Genomic DNA, 19795 nt, shown 5'->3' with positions numbered 1-19795 from the left:
AATCTTGACTCTAAATATGCCATAATCAGGAAGGAAAACTACATTAAAGCATTACTTCATAAGGCAGAAGCACACATTACAGTGAGAGCTGTGTAAACACCTGTTCTTTACTTGCATCTACCTGCGGAATCACCTGTATATCACAGGGGTTCGGTTTGGTAACGAGGGCCGGTTGGTCTACAGGCGCCTCTGCTGGCTGTAAGGCTCATTAGCTTTTTCACAACTTAAGTTTTGCAGTGCAGAGTGTGAGACATGGGCTTGGAGGCTCATTATTTTCAGCACCATGCTGGTTTTGGAGCTCGGCTGGAGAATAGAGAACAAAAAATAAATAAATAAATAAATTTACCTACTAGCAATTAGCCACTGAATGTGCAATATACAATGATAGCAATTAGCATTAGCGCCTAATATACAAATGCTGGTATCTGACCCCAGAGTCTCAAAGCAGATCTTTTAAATATTTGTATAAGTCCATGTTGCATGTTGTGTTTTATACTCATCTTAAAAACAGCAGCAGTCAATAGTCTGATTCATGTTTTTATTAGCAGGACATCAGGAGCACAGCGGGGGAATGTGTGTGAAGGGTTTGGTCTGTTTGATTTAAGTCTATCAACTATTTTTCTGCCGTGTGCCATAAAAAAGATAAACACGTATAATGTAAAGTCGATAGTAGCCTAGAAGTAGAGCTAAAGCACTTAACTGACTGTTTTACTGTCTCTGATCAATGACTGTTTATTAGGATGGACCCCAGGGTTTCATTCTCTTCCATTCTACAGAAACAAAGTTAAATTCTTGATCTGTCGTAAAATTTGCAACCAAAAGCAGAGAGGAGATATGGGTCTAAACACACCCACTAATAATTTGCTATTAATATTAATATTTCCACCAAATTACAGTGCAGTATATCAGCTTTGTTGCATGCAAATTTACACTGATAAGCCCGGCATGGACAGGATTAGTTTCTCAGGGGGTTCTGGGTAATTTTCTCTTTTATGGGGTTTTCATCCTCTGTGATTTTATTCCCGTCCAGAACGATCATGTAGGTGTTTTTCTCAGACGTCCTCTGAGAAAATTACAGGCTGAATTATCTACTGTTTTTCTCTGAACTCCGTGCTCCTCCGGTAATTTTAGTCCCGTCCGGACGCACATCTCTGAGTTTCGTCTCCTCGCCTTTAATAAAATAGATATTTGTCCACTGCGGCGCACCGTAATTACACTTTGGGTGTGCCACGGTTTCCATGGAGATCCACGTTAAAAACACAACAGTGAGTGGAAATGGAGGAGCTACTGAACGCTGTGATGTCATGTGACAGAGAAATACTAAAGCCTAAAAACTCACTGATCCTCCTGTTTTTGCAATTGCAGTTTGGATGCAGGAGTTTTATCTCTGAGTAGAAGTGTGAAATATTTTTTTTAGACTCTAGTTGCAAATTTGACAACATGGTGGCCAACTTTGGCTTTATGTCCATAGAATTAAACAGAATGGAAGCAGATATGACTCATTCTCCAGGTGGTTGCATACTAACTGCAATATGCAGCAATATACATATGCAGCCTTCTAAAAATTCAAAGCTATTGTTTTTAATAGAGGTGCTGCTGCTCATTCTTCAATTCCTTGTCATGACACTGCATCTCACACAGTATTCATTCATTATTACATTAAACTAAAACCAAAACCAACTTAATAAAAATCTATTAAGTATGACTTCTGACTCATAATCTTCTCACTTCAGAGGCTCGAGAGAAACGTCTTTGCTAATTATTTGTATTTGAGTGGAATGACTTCCCTGACATTTTGCAGCCCTTATTATAGAAACAGTGGTCCTGTGTCCACACCTGTCACATCCCCTGACGCAGGTACAGCTTGTTAAACCTGCACAGGAACTTTTGATGCATTTACACCCTGGATGACGGAAAGGGCAGGAGAGGAAACGGCGTGACACTGTAAACGTTTGCGTCACAGTAACACTGAACCTCAAAACGTGCTGTAAAATGAAAGTGGTGAAAAATGTAGCTCTCTCTCCTGTCTGTTCTCAGGGATCCTGAGAGGGACGTGTGTGTGTGTGTGTGTGTGTGTGTGTGTGTGTGTGTGTGTGTGTGTGTGTGTGTGTGTGTTTGCACGGCAGATCTGAGACAGTTCTGTTCACATCTAGAACAAGTTTGACATTTTTTGGCTCTGAAAATTAACATTAAAAGATATCAATAGGACATTAACTGTGTATAGTACATTATTAGCAATAAGGGACCAGAATAATTTGTTGCAACCAATTTTGGTCCGACACACATGGACAAAACATCAGCTCTATTTTTACAAATAAAAAAATAAAGCATATGAAGAAAGAAACACTGTCCCTACTGTGAAACATGATGGAGGTTCTGTTATGTTCTGGAGCTGCTTTGCTGCATCTGGCAGAATCTTGAATCTGTTCAGGGTACAATAAAATCTCAAGACTATCAAGAGATTTGAGAGAAATGTGCTGCCCGTGTCAGAAAGCTTGGTCTCAGTCGCAGGTCATGGGCCTTGTAACAGGACAATGACCCAAAACACACATCTAAAACACCCAAGAATGTCTAGGAGGAAAACACTGGACTATTCTGAAGTGGTGTTCTATCAGCCCTGACCTAAATCCTATTGAGCATCTTTGGATCTGAAGGAGCTGAAACGTCCGGAAAAGCCACCCTTCAAACCTGGGACAACTTAGCATAGCATTTATATTTATAATAACTTTTTTCAGAGTCAAGTTATTTCTGTGACCACTGTGGGTTTTTCTTCTTTCAGTAACTGAGGGGTATTAACAATTTTATTCATGTGTCTATATGGAACTGACTTTAAACAATTAAACAATTACATAACCAGGTACGTAGCTGTTTAGGCATTTAAATTTCAAATTAAACATGAAGAACCACATAATAGCTGCAGGACTGACAGTCTGGACACTTTCTACATCCAGCGCTGGACTCTTTCCAGAGCGTACGTGCTGTGAGCAGCAGTAGACCACGTCCCGTTGACAGTAATTTCCGAGAATTGCCGTTGCTGAGTCTCACCTCCTGCCGGAGACCCCATGTCGACTCCCAATCAGCGAAATGACATCACCCAACGGCACCCAGTGGTTCCCAGAACCCGGAGAGCTCAGCAGCTCTGTCACCTGATTGAATTAAAACACTAGTCGAGCTCCAGAGCTCCACTGATGACTACACCAGCGTCTGAGCTCATCTCAAAACCACTTAATTGGCCTGTTGGTCAGAAGATGGAGTTGTGATCGGTGCCGCGAGATGAAGCGATGAGGCACATTTAAAGTCTGAGGGCCTTCTGCACTAAGTGAGAGTCGTTTCAGCTCATACATAATGCTTCCCATCGTCCCCCAACACCACAAAATGATTCAATTGTGGTGCTTAATAGCCGCCCTCTTCAGACTGGAAAAGGCAATCTTCACTATCCTGAGCTTCACTTTCTTTAGCTCTTTCTCATCCTCTCTCTGTTCTTCCTCTCAGAATCTTCCTCCTCAAAATAAAAATAAAAATAAAAATACACCACGAAAACATATTAAAAAAATAACAGTGTTGGGAGCGCTGATGATAAATAACTGCCCGAGCTGATTGCTCTTCAGACAGGGCCGATTTAAAGCGCTGCATGTATGCAGGCAGTCATCTCAGTCTATTTACGAATGACATGAGCGGAATTATGGGATGTTTACTGACTAAATGTGGATAAAACTATATAATGAGGCCGGTCTAAAATACGCAAATAGTTATTCCTTATTGGTGCTTCTTCTTATAGTGTTTTATCTTATTATTTCTAAGTTTAATCCCTATTTATCCTTATTATTATATAAATCTATGGCATGATAATCACAATATAGCAAAGCAATAAATCAGTGCACACTCCACTCATCCGTATTACACACTTGATTTGCAGTGCAGTGCATTATTACTGCCTTATTACTGTTTTTATTACTGCTATATTAATGGTTTATTACTAAGCATTATTACTGTTTCTACTGCCTTATTACAGTTTTATTACTGTCTTATTACTGTTTTTATTACTGCCTTAATACTGTTTTTGCACATAGACTATAAGCTCAATATAAAAATAGTTTGTTTAGAATTAATTTTCTATTCTTTAACCATGTTAAATTATATTAGAGTAAAGGAAAGTCATTTAGACTCATTCTTTACCGATGTTTAGTCCTCTGGATTTAATCCTACAGAGATCTGTTCTTAATAAACATTTTTCTTAAATAACAGGTCTATGCTTCTTCAGTGTTGCAATGTTAATTAACATAATCATTCTGAACTGATTTTGCTCATTCAAAGAGCAAGAAAATGATTTTAAAAGCTCAGTTTTAATGCTGTACTTACTCAAAAAGTGTCAGGTTTAAATCAGGCTCAGGCTTATAATGATATTTATATGGCGGATCGGGTTGGGTTCGGGCAGCATGTGCACAGGCTCAGGCCAGATATTTTGGGCCGGATCTAAGCTCATGATAAAATAAGAGATTTTTAGAGCGAACATTTGTACAGTTTAGGCTTAAATCCATCCATATACATTCAAGTACATATGAACTGAATGTTGTATGTGTAACAGGAAGGCACTGTGGAAAGTGTACGTGTGTTAATGGTGTGTAAAAGTGCTTTGGTAACAGTCTGATGAATCAGCAGCCGATCAATGAACAATCCATCAAGTATGACACTTCAGCGACTCTTTTCATTTATTATACACAACTCACTCCACTTCACTCGTGCCTTTAGCCTGTTTTTAATCGATACTGAGGTTATTAACTATATAAATCCTGCTCTATACACCCCCTGTGATCACATACACACGTAAACATACACTCCGCTGAGGAGAAATGACCGAGGCTATTACGAGTAAAGAGAGTTTTGGGATTAGCTGGTGAACTGCTGTTAAAAACAGGACAATCTGTTTGTTTATGTAATGTGCATTACGGGGGTTTTGTAATAAAATCAATTTCCCACTCATGATGAAGTCAAATTGTCCGTCTGTCCTGCAGGTGACCGTATTGATTAGCTTTAACGCTCTTTATAGCTCTTCTGCTGCTCAGTGTTATTCTCTCACCTGCTGGACTGGGTCACCTGCTGCGGGCAGGAATTTAAACAGGTGTGTTTTTCAACATGTTCCTTTCTGATCACATAAACACTGATCCAGCACAACATTATGACCATCTCCATGTTTCTGCACATATTTATCTATATGTTCAGCTCAACTGATCATATAAGAGAACTCTGTCATTTGTAGTGTAATAATGTTAATAAAGTGTAATAATGTTTGTGTTTCTCTGTTTACTTTATTATTATTCTCCTCTCGGGAGAGGCTGCAGGTGACATGTTCCTTTTTTCTTATTTCTTATTACTTATAAGAGTATCTTGGATTTTTTCATTTTTTTAAGTAAAGTTAAAGCCAAGAAGACGTGGGTGCGTGCTCCCGAGAGAGGGTGCTTTTCATGGCGGGGGTGCTGAATTCAGCACAACACCGGCTTTAAACACAAGGTCAGTGATGAGAGCAATAAATCACAACAATAAATCACAATATACTGCAATAAAAACAGCTTTTGGGTAATGTCTTGTTCTACTAAAAGACTGGGTGGTTTTGGGTTATCTAACGTGTCATCCAGGTGAGAATGATCCATATAGTTCTTTTTGGAAACCCATCTACTAACTTTGGGACAAACTGCCCAAAAACCCTTGTTTTGAGTAAAATCAGCAGAAGAGCAGGTGTCTGAATATCTCTGCTGGTGTTCTTCTTCCTGTTGATTTCATTTTTAGTAACTGACCTTCTATCAGAACAGAATTGGACGCGGGACGGATTACGTTCTGACGTGACTGATGGAGTTTCACAGGGACACAGAGACTGTCCCTAGGCTACTATAAACCGTGAGAAATCACCACTGATGAGCCACCAGGAACACCCTGGAAACCCGAGAGCCTCCCTAAGTGTCAATACTCTTCCCTATTGAAGTGCTGGAAGCACAGCTCCGCAAATAGATAATCAAATTTTAAACGGATTACCACAGAGAGCCGTGCTCTTCCTGCTCATCCGTAACAAAGGGCAAATCTGAATCAGTTTGATAAAGTACATAAACTAATCTGTGTTTATGTAATATATCAAAATGACTTTGTTAATACAATCTATTGTGTATTGTTTGTTTTTGTGATGTTATTTTGTTCCATTCTTCTTGCAAACTTGCTTTATAATGTGTTACATTGTTGCACATTGTTTAAAATTTTTCCTTTAAAAATTCTCTCCTCATTTCTGAGTTCCAGTTCCTGTACCTGTATCTTTACCAGCCACAGTGTTTAACGTGTGCAGTACGTGGTTTTGCATTGCACAAATGTACTTAATTTTAGTATAATTTCAGTATAATTTTATCCATTATGGCTGCCATCAAACAAGTGTACTGACACAACTCAATATCCAAACAGACTTTTGGACTTTTTGCTGAGAACTGAGAACAGTCTAGATGGTCGTTTTATCTTTAGTTTAAAGCAAACATCTTTCAAACTTCTTCCAAAAACTAAAAAAATAAAATAAATACTGATCTGTCTGAACATAAAACATGTTTTCATTGTATGAAGGTCAACCACAGATGTCTCCAAGCCCAAAGAAATCAATGGCACTCAGGGGAGTTTCTAGAATCAGAGTTTCTATGAACCCAGCTCTGATAAAAAAAAAAAAAATAGTGTATACTTTAGAGAGATTAATTTTATTTAATTTTATTGTAGTCATTAACATTTATTTTGAATTTAATTTCCAAAAGAATTAAAAAGAGAAATAATGGGTCATTTTCTGGACAGCAATTAGGACGAGTTGCAGACTATATTTTACTTTCAATGGAAAAAAAACATTTAAAATGTTGTGTCGCCTTAATAAGGTGTGGCCACGCATTATTATTATTATTATTTATTTATTTTACATTTTGTCACCTTAGGGGCTCCGTACTAAGCGACTGTTTCATTGGCTGGTTTATGGTATATTCTGAAGGATAACAGATCTAAATTTGTGTTATTTGTGCAAGAAATCACTAAAATAAAAAGAAATTGCAGGATGTGACTATTGTCCATTGCAGTATATGCAGGTCTGAAAGGGTTAAAAAGCAGTTCAGCTTTTTAATTTAATATCTCAGGATAACTCTCTGCAGTTGAGTTATTGTTGTAGTTGAGGTTTGATTGTTCCACAGTTTAATTCTTTTATATTAATATAATTGTGTAATTTTGTAATTAGGTATGTAACTCGTGAGCTCGTAAAATGAACACGTGTTAATATTTTTATTCGCAGGTTTGAAGCGGACGCGGTAGAGCGCAGTTTGTGAGGGATGGGGGCGTGGCGGCTGTGGGCTCGGCCGCAGATAATTGGTCAACACAGTCTCAAAGGTAGCTGATTGGTCAGCTGAGGCGCGAGCCCGTGCATTTTTATGAGGGTGAGTGCGTGGGTTCCGGGCGCGCGCCGCTCTGAGGAGAGATGAGCTTCAGCGTGGCTCAGGTGAACATCCTCTACCTGCTGCTCTGCGGCTTCTGCGGGGCTGGCGACACCGCCGGTACGTAAAACACGCTTTTATTAGAGATGATTTTAACCTTCTGACTGAAATGTAACTTTTTACATGCTTTTATTTACTTTTAAAACATTGTAATGAACGTTTTTTAAAAGTCTGACTGAAAGTAAAAAAATTTGTCTAGTTTTTACATGTAATTTAATATTTTTTCAGGACAGAGTGAATTACTTAAGCTTTACCACAAAAAAGGATGGAGACAATATGAGAAAATATTCCATATTTTTACAATATTAAGTGAAATGAATATTATAGTAGGAACAATATGAAGGTTGATAACAGGGTGGACAGGGAATTCTGTAACATGGTTAAATTGCTTAATATTTTTTATCAAAATAGCTAAATTAAAATGTACACTGCAGGTAGGTAAAATGTTTAATGGATGTTATTTTAAACGTCTGATTGTTTTCTTACCTAAAGTTTCATATTTAAGTCATCTGTTTAAGTGTTTTCAGGTTGACATGTTTTTGTAACATTAAAAATTAACATTTAATTCACTTTTTTACAATCAAGTGAACTTAATTAAATGAATCTTATCTTTATATTAAGCTATTCATTTTAAGTGAACAGCATTTACCTCAGGTTTTTAACATTTTTTTCAATTGAACACAATTTTACTAAATTTGCTTGCCTAATCGCTGCCTAATTAAATGCTAGATTACATTTAGAACATTAAAACATCTTTTTATAGAATGCTTTTGTTAATCTTTGCATTTGAAAGAACATTTTATCTCAGGTTTCCTTCTGATAACGAGTAAAAAGTTGTTTGCTGTAAATAACAGTGTTTCTGTCTGTTCTCAGAAAGTTATCCATTGACAGACTGTGAAGATGATGGAGATTATATGCAGGTAAGTGGTAATTTATCATTATTTCTGGCTTTGGTGAATAAAATGGTACAATTGTGGATAAAACAAATGCACCTAGTTATAAAGCATTAACTGATTAGTGCTAAAGAAGTGCAAACTTTCATGTAATTTTATGGGCTCCAAGTGGTTCAGCACTTGATTCAGGGATCGCTGGTTTGATTCCCGGATCATACTGCTCTCCATCAGCAGCCGGAGTCAGAGAGAGCACCATCGGCCATGCTCTCTGTGAGTGGGTAGATGGCGCTCTCTCCCCTCATCACTGTCAGTGTGATGTTGGTCAGGACAGACATCTGTTAGCTGATGTATCGGAGCTTGGTCCATTTAAAGTGTGTTTAAACTTTTATGAAAAAGTTTATTAGACAGGGATTAATTCTAGTTTTGGACTAACCAGCATTTTAAATGGTTATTTTCCATTGAAAGGAAAATATAGTCTACAACTCATCTAAATCCTTGTCCAGAAAGTGACCCATAGTTTCTCTTTTTTATTCTGTTGGAAATTAAACCCAAACTAAATGATAATGACTCAAATAAAAATAATAAAAAAACGTATTAGAGTAGAACTATACCACAAATGCAGCACATAATTACCCCTTTTTTCATTAAAAAAATGTAATGTGGAATTTTATTTACAGTATAATCAATATCATTAAGGTTTAGTCCAGTTTATTAGCGGCAATAAACGTAAAATTTGTGACAAATTAATTTAAAGCAAATTATATGTAGGATTTTCTCGAGTTAGCAAACTTAATAATTAAAACTGGATTAATGTTTGTCTCTCAAACAAACATTGGTTCAATTTTGTAACAGAAATGACCTTTAAAGTCACTTTAGATAAAAGTGTTAACTAAATGCTGTATAAGTAAAAGGGTTTTGCTTTTACAGATGGCTCTGGGCATTTTTGCGCTGCATGTTACCTACATTTTATGACGTTTTTTGTGTTGCATAGTAAGATGATTCGGTCTAGCCAGTCAGCACTCTGCAAGATCTACACATTTTAGTCCCTAATTGGCTCATTTGGAACCATGAGGTACTAGAAAACTACTCAGTTCCAGCTGATAGGTACCAGTTTTACCTAATTGATAAGGTTGAGTTGAGGTGAGGTGAGGAGTGTAGGTGCCATGCTGTGGAAAAGCACCATGAGGCCTTAACTATTACACCTGTTCCCTTCAACCCAAGCTGACCTTTAGAGAGACCTGTTATACCTGTGATGAGATTATATTAGTGTATAAAGTGAGATCCATTTCTTTATTGCTTCAGTTATTCTATTTATAAAGAGGAGTTTGTTTAGTTTCTTTTAGGTCACTTATATAATAAGTCAATTTTATTATACATCTCACATGTACAGATCTGTTTAAATATCCTGAACAACTTCAGCTCAACACTGTACCTCCACAGCATAATCCAAATTCTCTACTATTGCAGTTTTAGTCTAAATCTGCACCTTTTAACACTGATTCAACTTAACTCTGTCCCCTTACAGCTTCAACACAACACTTTCATTACAGATTCAGCTCAATCCTGTACCCTCAGTACAGGAGTATCAGTACTCACTTAAAGAACTATAGGAGAGAACTGACAGCAGGAAAAGCTGAACGTCACTAAAACGTTCTCTCTGTGCTGCAGGGTTCTGCTGTACAGAGCACTTTGTGTGGACTTGTGTGGCAAGACCAGAACAAGGTGAGAAGTCTCACTGTTTCATTAATAATCTTATATTATAATCTTATTTATGATCTAATACTGTATATCTCTGCATTCATGTTCCTCAGGAGCAGATCCAGAATGTTTTCAAACGGGTAAGTTTCATATTTTTTGTATATGCTTTTTTGTATCATGCTACTTTTACAATATCTTGATTTAAAAATGGACTTACACTAACAGACGTTTCTGTTCAGTTTTTGTTTCATTACTCCAAGGCACAGAACTCAGTCGGCTCAGTCGAAAGAGAGGTAAAGGCTTCCCACAGTTAACAATATCATGACTTTTCATTTAATATAGTGTTTTTATAACTCCAACTAATTTGCATAACGCATTTGTTGTGCAGTCTCACTCTGTCCACCCACTGATGCGCCTGTCCCCGAAGTTCGTCCAGCGCAGGAGGAAACAGCATGTGTCCTCAGTAAGACCTGTGCTGTTTAATGCAGTTTATTTACTTTTACTCTGAAGAAATCTGACCTTAAAGTGATAATCTGTTTCAGACAGTCTCTAAAATAATTATTTTATTTATTATTGACCCATAAAAGTGACACTGTCTTTCTCTTAGAGAAGCTGAAGTCATGTGGCCGTTCCAATAGACTAGTTCGGGGTAAGTACCATCAACCCCAACACACAGAGGAAAACACAGGCACTCACACAGTCAAAGCTTATTTTAGTGTGTTTTTATCTCATTCAAACTAGTAAATTAGTTTAAATACAGAAACTATAACAGTAAGTTTTATTTTCAAATGACTTACTATGACCATTTACACAAAAATAAAGTGGGCCTTTGAAACTCTGAGAAGAACTGTCACTATGACTGGGAGATTGCTGGTTCGAATCCCAGTCATGCAGCTTGCCACCAGCTGCCGGAGCCCTGAGAGAGCACAGTTGTTGTTCTTGCTCTCTCTGGGTGGGTACAGTACAGTAGATGGCGCTCTCTCTTTCCCCTCATCACTCCTAGGGTGATGTGGATCAGCACAAGGCTGCGTCTGTGAGCTGACGTATCAGAACCGAGTCACTGCACTTTCCTCCGAGCGTTAGCGCTGTGATGCTACTCGGCAAAAAGAGTTAAAAAAGTTAAAAAAGAGGTGGAGTCTGACTTCACATGTGCTAGTCTTCTTAACCCTCCTGGTGATAAAGGGCATCACTAGTGATAGGGGGAGATACAGCTAAGTAGCAGCTGAATGGTTGGAATAATTGGCCAGATAAATTGGAAGTAAATTAAGAGAAAATAAATAGAGAAATAAAAATGTACCTGCAGTATAATAAAATAACCCTTTTATATTTGGCTGTTTATAAAAACCATAAGGATTCTAGTCTATAACTATACATCCAAACCAGGAACAGTTTGGAACATTTTTTCTTAAGAGTGTAGATAAAGTAATAAAAACATTTTTATAAATAAATTATTTACTGTGTGTTTTTATACTGACGTGGATATGTTACATGCAGATTAAAAAACACAAGTTTTTCATTATTTTTCTCCACCTTTCTGCAGATGTGCTCTGCTCTTTAATTGGATGCTCAGGGCAGCTGTAACACCTGGAGTCGGACAGACTGACCGGAATGATCTGATGTTTTAAATGTTTTGGACTGAATTTCTCACTCAATTCTGTAAATAAATATAATATCATGTAAGAGAGTCGTGTGTCTGATATTAGATTTGCTTTCTTCTCACAGACACTGCATGTGTATATACATCATGATTGTAACCTTAAATCTCAGACAAACACTCAAAGATAAAACACTTAGTGTGTTTTCATCAGTTCTTTGCCCAGTAAGTGTGGATAGACGATCAAAGCAGATCTCAATTGTAAAAAATACCTCTTCAGTTTCTGAATCAGTTTATCTGATTTTGCTATTTATAGGTTTATGTTTGAGTAAAATGAACATTGTTGTTTTATTCTATAAACTACAGACAACATTTCTCCCAAATTACAAATAAAAATATTCTCATTTAGAGCATTTATTTACAGAAAATGAGAAATGACTGAAATAACAAAAAAGATGCAGAACTTTCAGACCTCAAATAATGCAAAGAAAACAAGTTCATATTCATAAAGTTTTAAGAGTTCAGAAATAATCAATATTTGGTGGAATAATCCTGGTTTTTAATCACAGTTTTTTTTCATGCATCTTGGCATCATGTTCTCCTCCACCAGTCTTACACACTGCTTTTGGATAACTTTATGCTGCTTTACTCCTGGTGCAAAAATTCAAGCAGTTCAGTTTGGTGGTTTGATGGTTTGTGATCATCCATCTTCCTCTTGATTATATTCCAGAGGTTTTCAATTTGGTAAAATCAAAGAAACTCATCATTTTTAAGTGTCTCTTATTCTTTCCCAGAGCTGTATATTTACACAAAAGGCAATTCAACAAAAAACAATCATAAATCAAAAGCAATTTTATTGTGACAGACTATGAAAAGATTTATATAAAAACCGTTCAGGTAAGAGACGTAAACATGTAAATAAATTATACATGCCATAAATAAAATCTGCTATTTATTATGATGTGGCACTTCCTGTTGATCCAGGTTCTCTCAGGCTTCGCTTCAGAGTTTAGTTCTTCAGTTTAACCACTAGAGATCACACTTCTCCATTTTATATCATGGTAAGTTTTTATATAAAGTGAATTTTTGTTTGTTTCTTCATTCTGGAAATGAAAATCAAGTGACAAAAGACGTTAAGATGTTGTGCTACAGGATGTCGATGGTGATGATTTACTAACGATGCTGTTTACTTTAATTTAACATATTACAGTCCCACAAACATGATTAACTAGTTATGATGTTTGTGAGGTGAATAAAAGCCATTTTCTGTATCCAAACAACATAATTTTTGTTAAATCTGACCAGATCAGTTACCAAATGCTTTTTAGGCAAAATAATAATAAATTTTGCAAAGGCTAGGTACGCATTTTTTTGTGGAAGAGAATGAGTAACTCCCTGTTCTTGATTATGCATTAAACTTAGGCCACTGGCATTAATAATAAGCTTTTTTCTCATCTGGTAAGCAGCAATAATGTGCAAAAATAAATCCTTAATAATCACTCTGTTTTTTACCATGATTTATCACCACTTAACTAATACTAAACACATCTGACTAATAATAGACTACAAAACTACTGCATCAGTTGGTCTGTTCTTTATTATGTATTATGTATTGCTGTTATTGAGTATTTAATCTAATTTATAATAAAAAAAATAAGAAACAGTTTTATCATCGTCATATGCAGCATAATATATACTAACGTCTTTGTGACTTGCAGCACTTTCAGCTGATAGAAACCTGAAAATGGGTCAAACAAAAATTACATTAATCAAAAATTACATTAATCAAAAATTACATTTAAATCAAAAGCTGTGATGGGTATGAATCATTTTGGGCTTCACTGTTCGTCCTTTAAAAACACTTTATACATTTTCTAAATCTGACAGCAGCTGTGTTTTCTAGAGAAACATGTTGACGTTGTTGGACCAAAAAAAATCCTGGCACCATTAAAAAAAAAAGCGTTTTATTGTCAGGTGTGACTCTCTGCAGGTCTCCGGTCCTGCTGATTTCTCCCTCAGGAGGTTCAGTCCTCATCAGATTCATCACTGTCTTTACGGTTTGGCATCGAACAGCGTATGGACGTCAGCAGCTGATCCTGGATCTGTTTCTTAGGGTTCTCCTCGAGGTCAGTCTTCACAGCTCCAGACTCAGACAGCCGCCACTCCAGCTCTGATAAACACAACACAATAAAATCAACCTCATTTATACACAGCAGACTGGCAGATTAATAAGAACACGCAGCTTTAGTGTGTTTATATTGTAACTTTAAATATTTTATAAAAACATATTTTAGGGCTGCAGGATTTGTACAAAATATCTAATTGCGATTTTTTCACAAAATATTGGGAGCGAGATTTAAACTGTGATTAAGGTTAACACATACATTTAAAGCTTCCAAAAAAATAAGAGTTCACTTAAAAATTATGAGTTTCTTTGATTTTACCAAATTGAAAACCTCTGGAATATAATCAAGAGGAAGAAGGTTGATCACAAGCCATCACAGTTTCCTCTCATTATTTGAGGTCTGAAAGTTCTGCATCTTTTTAGTTATTTCAGTCATTTCTCATTTTCTGTAAATAAATGCTCTAAATGAGAATATTTTTATTTGTAATTTGGGAGAAATGTTGTCTGTAGTTTATAGAATAAAACAACAATGTTCATTTTACTCAAACATAAACCTATAAATAGCAAAATCAGAGAAACTGATTCAGAAACTGAAGTGATCTCTTCATTTTTTCAGAGCTGTATCTCCACCACTACTTTCACGTTCTACAGAAATAAAAAGATGTTAAAATTAAACTTACCATCGCATTTAAGGTTCATGCCTCCAAAAACGAGAGGACCGATAAACTGAGCCTTCATCTCTCCCTCGTGATAAACGAAGATTGTGGGAAGGTTCCTGTCGGGGTAGTTGGGGATGCAGGTGGTGGAGATGGACTTCAGGAACTTTGTCTGTGGGAATTTTCGCGCCAGCTCTGATAAATGCTGGTTTATGAGTGTGCAGAGGGGGATGCTGAGGAGGAAATATATATATATATATATATATATATAAATTATACTATTATTAATTCATATGATTCACAGAGGAATAAAAGTGAAGACAAGATACAGACAGATCAATAAGTTATATATCAGTTTAAGTGCCCTCTGCACTGCAATGTTTTAAAATGTGGGACTATAATGTGGTATATAATTATACAGGATGAATCAGATCATACCTATATTGCTTTGTGCTAATTTTATTTAAAATATAATTATTCTGGAAACAACCATAACCATAGACTAGTATATTTTTTTACAAATAAAAACTATTGTGTTGTTTTTGTTTTTTTAGAAAGTAGCTAAATATGTATACGTATGTATATTTGTACATTTCTGTGGGCATCATGGAACTCACATGTTAATCTCATATTTAATTTACTTGTACAACATAGAAATACAGAAGTGTTTAAACAGTTTCCATAAGAAATATTATTATAGAATTTTTCAGACTATAAGAAGCAATTAAAATCCTTTAATTTCCCAAAAATCACCACTACATATTATAATCCGGTGCTCCTTATGTATGAATTCTATCAGTCAGGTATTAAGGAGCAGTAAAGACACTCCACTGAAGTACAGAGTTATACAGGTGAGTTTTAGTGAAGTTTCTCCAGCACTAAGGCTAGAGCAGTATTAGCATTAACTGCTAACAGCAGTGCTAGCACTTTCGCCGTTCAGAGGTGAGTATATTGGACTGTAGTCTGTGTTTTTACTGTGTTAAAACAAACCTGCTTTTGTTCTTGGGTTGATTTCACAAATATTTGGTAAAGATTTGATATTATAACGAATATCTTTGTCCTCTAGGCAAGACTATGCAGGACACTGTGTTTTAAACCAACTGGTGTATTGGGTTAAACCCAAACTTACCCTGGTTTATAGAGGTGCAGCACCACCCAAATCCCACTGCCAGCTTTATTCACCTCCTGAATGTAATCCTGTCCAGAAATCTCGTTCACTTCCCCGAACACGTTCTTTATCTGGTTAGCTTTCCACTCTGCAAGTCTTTTCTGCCTAAAAAACACAAAACAAAGCATAAGAAGACACACTCAAACAGAAACACCAACATGATTCACTAACGCTTTATTTACTCCTGACTAAACTCACCTGTACATTTCAATAGCAGCCTCGTCTTCCTCACTGAACTCGTCCTCATTCTCCTCCAGCTCGTCCAGAGTCATGCTCTCATAGGTCTTTACTGCACAGAACCACAGAACTGTCAGATACAGTTTTAATAAGAAAAACATTCAATCTTTTCAGATTCATCACTGAAGACTCTTACCAATAGACTGCTGCTGAATAATCTGCTCCTCTTCCTCATCCTCCTTCGGCTTCTCTTTAGGGGGAAGGATTCCTTTTCTCCGGAGAATATCATTCCACTCAGTGTCTTCATTTGGGTCCTAAAATTAAAGCCAGTCACACACAGAGTGACATTACCTTAAAACCATCCACTTAAGTTTAGTGCAAACTTTAATTCTTATTATTAATTTTTTGGGAAAAAAATCAAGTCAAAAAATAATTGAATGCCAAGATTCTTGTCGTGGTTGTACTAGTTACAAAAATAATAGTAAGAATTTAAATATATATATATATCACAATATACTTTTAACATAGAGCTAGATAATATAGCCAAACATTAATATAACAATACAGTCGTTAATACTTGTTTTTCATTGGACGGAAATGATATATGTTTTCATACAGTGAATTTTACTCAATCTGCACAGCATCCAATATTTTTTATCCGATATTTTCGACATGCTTATTAGAACATATTATCGATACGGTAAGAAAATGTATCATGATACAATAAAATATTGATATATCGTCCAGCTCTAGGTTTACATAATATCCAAAAAATACAGACCTCATTTTTTAAACAAAAAAACAATCTAGCTACATAAAATATTTTTTTTAAATAAATGAATTAACAATTAAAAAGGATTGTGAAGTCTTTTAACTCCCAACCCTTTAAGCGATATAGTTCATTTTTAACTAAAAATAAAAACTTCCAAAAATAAACGAAGCTAAAGTTAGCTTCGCAATCGAATTCTTCATTCCACCTTAAATAGTGAGGCTCTCGTATTCCCTGCGCTTCAGCGATAGCGGTCAGTAAGTAAGAGTTTTAAGGTGGAACTGACAATTCCGTGTCTGGTCTAAAATAACCCGTGAACTCCGGGAATAAATGGCTGTTTTTCAGCGCCGGATCGGCGACAAACGGAATCAAATCGCTTATTTAACAGCTACATTTAAACACAATCAAACACATTGATGAGAAAAGCGATTAGTTTAAGGACAAACCTGCATTTTGTAAGTTTTAAGGTGGAGTTCCTCTCAGATCCGGAGCTCTGTCTCACAGCGCGGAGCACAGTGAGCCGCACTGATCCCTGACCGGCTGGAAACAAACCCGAAAAAAATCCTGCCGGTTTTACAGCAGTTCAAACTGTTCCCCGGTCAGCTTGTGTTTTATATAAATATATAAATATAAATATAAAAATTATTTAGAGGAATAATGCGCGCGGTCAGTCCGCTGACAGGATTTAAAAACGCTGAACTCTGAGGTGTGACTCAGAGGGACTGTATTGCGGGTGGCACCGGTTCAGTATGACCAAATAAGGTAAGGGAATGTACCATGTGTTTGGGGAGGGTTAGTGGTGAAGAGAGGGGGGGTATCCTGGAGAGACATTTGGGGACAGTAGCAGGTGGGACATGTGTTCTGTAAGGGTTAGTGGTGAAGGGAGGTGGGACATGTCTCCAGCCCCTGCTGTCACTCAGGGTGGGACACTGACACAATAATATGCCAGCTAATAGCGTTTAATAGTTAAAGGAGTGTATACATGGATGGATAAATGGATGGGTGGATGGATAGATAGATAGATTTGAGTTAAAATACACATTTTAGTTGTGTCCCTTGGTTTCAATCAGTCCTGTTACCGAAACACATTACCCTACCTGAAGACTTTTTTGAGAGAAAATAAAAGGAAATAGTAGAATTGCTTTTAAACATGCTTTTTTTAAAATGTCACATGAGTTTTGTAAACTTCTTTGGTTTAGAAACCTTGTAAAAAAATAAACAAATCTGCCCGAGCTTGACCAGTACATTTTTGAATAGTTATGGGCATGTGTAATTATAGTTGACAAAAGTAAAAAAAAAAGGTTATTTTGGAAGAGTTACAACAAGCAAATTGCACTAATTCGGTCGAATGCCCCAATCGTTTGCTGTAAAAAAAGAAAAAGAAAAAGAAATATACAGGTAGGTTTCCTTCGCTTTTTTAGCAAAATGTTTAATTATACTCTCTAAAATTAAAGGATTTTTATTAGTAGTTTAACACTATTTTAATTGGAGTTTTATTACGGATTAGTACTCGATGGCTCCCTCTAGCGGTTTGCGGTTGTTTTATGATAAGGCGGGAGATAAAAGGAGAGATAAAAGGGAGATAAAATTTTGCAAAACACCGCAAAACTTGTCCGCTTCCTAACGTTCTATGGTTGCCTTGGTGAAGTGATCGACTCCACCGCGAGCCAATGAGCGGGCTCATAGGCTGCACTCAAGAACAACTTACCGACCAATCACAGCATGTAAAGGCGGGGCCTGCCGGAATGTGTGTGGGAATAAAAACAGCACGGAGGCGCAGCTCCACCAGAACCCACCTGCATTCCCGTGGATCTCTCCCGCTATAGCAGAGAATCTCTGCAGACCGCTAGAGGGAGCCCGTGATTTAGGCAAATATAATAAGGGTAAAAGGAGCTAAACGGATAAAATTCAAATTTAACTCCTATATTATTAATTATAAAGTATCTTAGAAAGAAGAATCATTTACATGTATATTTATTTTTCTGTTAGAACTGCTAATATCTTCTGCTAACTGGTGGTAAACTAATGCTGGTAGGGTTACATGTACAGCGCTGAGCTTAAAAGGATTTCAACTGAAGTTAAAAAAGCTTTCAAAATCATGTTTTGCAGTACTGAAACATTTTACAATGTTATGTTTTGAGGAATTTAGGACATTTTGCATTATAAAAAAAGAACCTATTCACTTTTACATTACATTACATTTGGCAGACGCTTTTGTCCAAAGCGACTTACAATAGTCAAGTACAATGTAAAATAAGTTTAAAGGAAAAACATCTTTGGATAGGGATAAGAGGAGGACAAAGGGGAATAATAGGATAGAGGAGTGAAGGAGGGGAAGAAGGAAATGAGGTTAGAAGTAGTTAGTGTGTTAGAGGTGTTAGGAGAGTAAGAGCTCTTTGAAGAGCTCTGTCTTCAGGAGTTTATTAAAGATAGCGAGAGATTCTCCTGATCTGGTAGTAGAAGGTAGTTAGTTAGAGGTGTTAGGAGAGTAAGAGCTCTTTGAAGAGCTCTGTCTTCAGGAGTTTATTAAAGATAGCGAGAGATTCTCCTGATCTGGTAGTAGAAGGTAGTTTGTTCCACCATTGGGGAACTCTGTATGAGAACAGTCTGGATTGCTTTGTGTGAATGTTTGTTTGGTAAAGCGAGGCGATGTTCATTGGAGGAGCGCAGCGGCCGGGAGGTAGCGTAAGCCTTCAGGAGCGAGTGCAGGTAGGAAGGAGCCTGTTCTGACGTCACCTTGTAGGCGATTGTAAGAGTTTTGAATTTGATGCGAGCATCAACTGGTAGCCAGTGGAGCTCAATGAGCAGTGGGGTGACATGTGCCCGTTTTGGCTGGTTGAAGACCAGACGTGCTGCTGCGTTCTTTGCACTCACTCATCCTATAGAGCATTAAAATTACACATTTAACTTGCACAACATCCACTCAGCTCTGTTATTTGAACCCATTCAGATTAAAGATTTCCTTGAGTTTTAATGGAAGTTAGTATAAAGGTAATTAAGTGACTATTCTCCTCTCTAGAAGTACAGCTTTTCTAATAGAGGAGTTACACTGCAATGCAAACATACATTTTAAAGCTTTTAAACTCCAGTAATGAACTTTTTAAACAGCATACAGTATTCGGCCTGTATCTCCAGCATCAACTCACCAACCAGTCAATAACAGTAAAGTCGCAGTAATGCTGTAACTGTTATGTCTTTACTGCATAAACAAAAAATAAATAT

General features: G+C 36.7%; 2 protein-coding genes across 2 annotated transcripts; one reads left to right on the top strand and one right to left on the bottom strand.

The window, feature by feature from the left end:
• The first annotated feature begins 7463 nt into the window (after positions 1-7463).
• On the top strand, positions 7464-11764 carry nms (neuromedin S). Its single transcript, XM_022667270.2, has 8 exons — positions 7464-7553; positions 8367-8413; positions 10055-10108; positions 10198-10224; positions 10324-10377; positions 10473-10547; positions 10694-10733; positions 11625-11764. The coding sequence occupies exons 1-8, from the start codon at positions 7478-7480 to the stop codon at positions 11663-11665; spliced, it is 414 nt and encodes a 137-aa protein (XP_022522991.2). The 5' UTR covers positions 7464-7477; the 3' UTR covers positions 11666-11764.
• Positions 11765-13639: 1875 nt separating this feature from the next.
• On the bottom strand, positions 13640-17292 carry pdcl3 (phosducin-like 3). The gene is made up of 6 exons (XM_007235498.4): positions 17020-17292; positions 16001-16118; positions 15826-15916; positions 15589-15732; positions 14484-14692; positions 13640-13848 (listed from the first exon to the last, which is right to left on the bottom strand). Exons 1-6 carry the CDS (start codon positions 17023-17025, stop codon positions 13703-13705), a joined length of 714 nt encoding a protein of 237 aa, XP_007235560.3. The 5' UTR covers positions 17026-17292; the 3' UTR covers positions 13640-13702.
• Between the last annotated feature and the right edge of the window lie 2503 nt (positions 17293-19795).

This window comes from Astyanax mexicanus, chromosome 11 (genome assembly GCF_023375975.1).
Source record: "Astyanax mexicanus isolate ESR-SI-001 chromosome 11, AstMex3_surface, whole genome shotgun sequence".
In the NCBI taxonomy this organism is placed as follows: Eukaryota; Metazoa; Chordata; class Actinopteri; order Characiformes; family Acestrorhamphidae; genus Astyanax; species Astyanax mexicanus.
The sequence above is the reverse complement of the archived record's forward strand: the minus strand, read 5'-3'. Positions and strand labels throughout refer to the sequence as shown.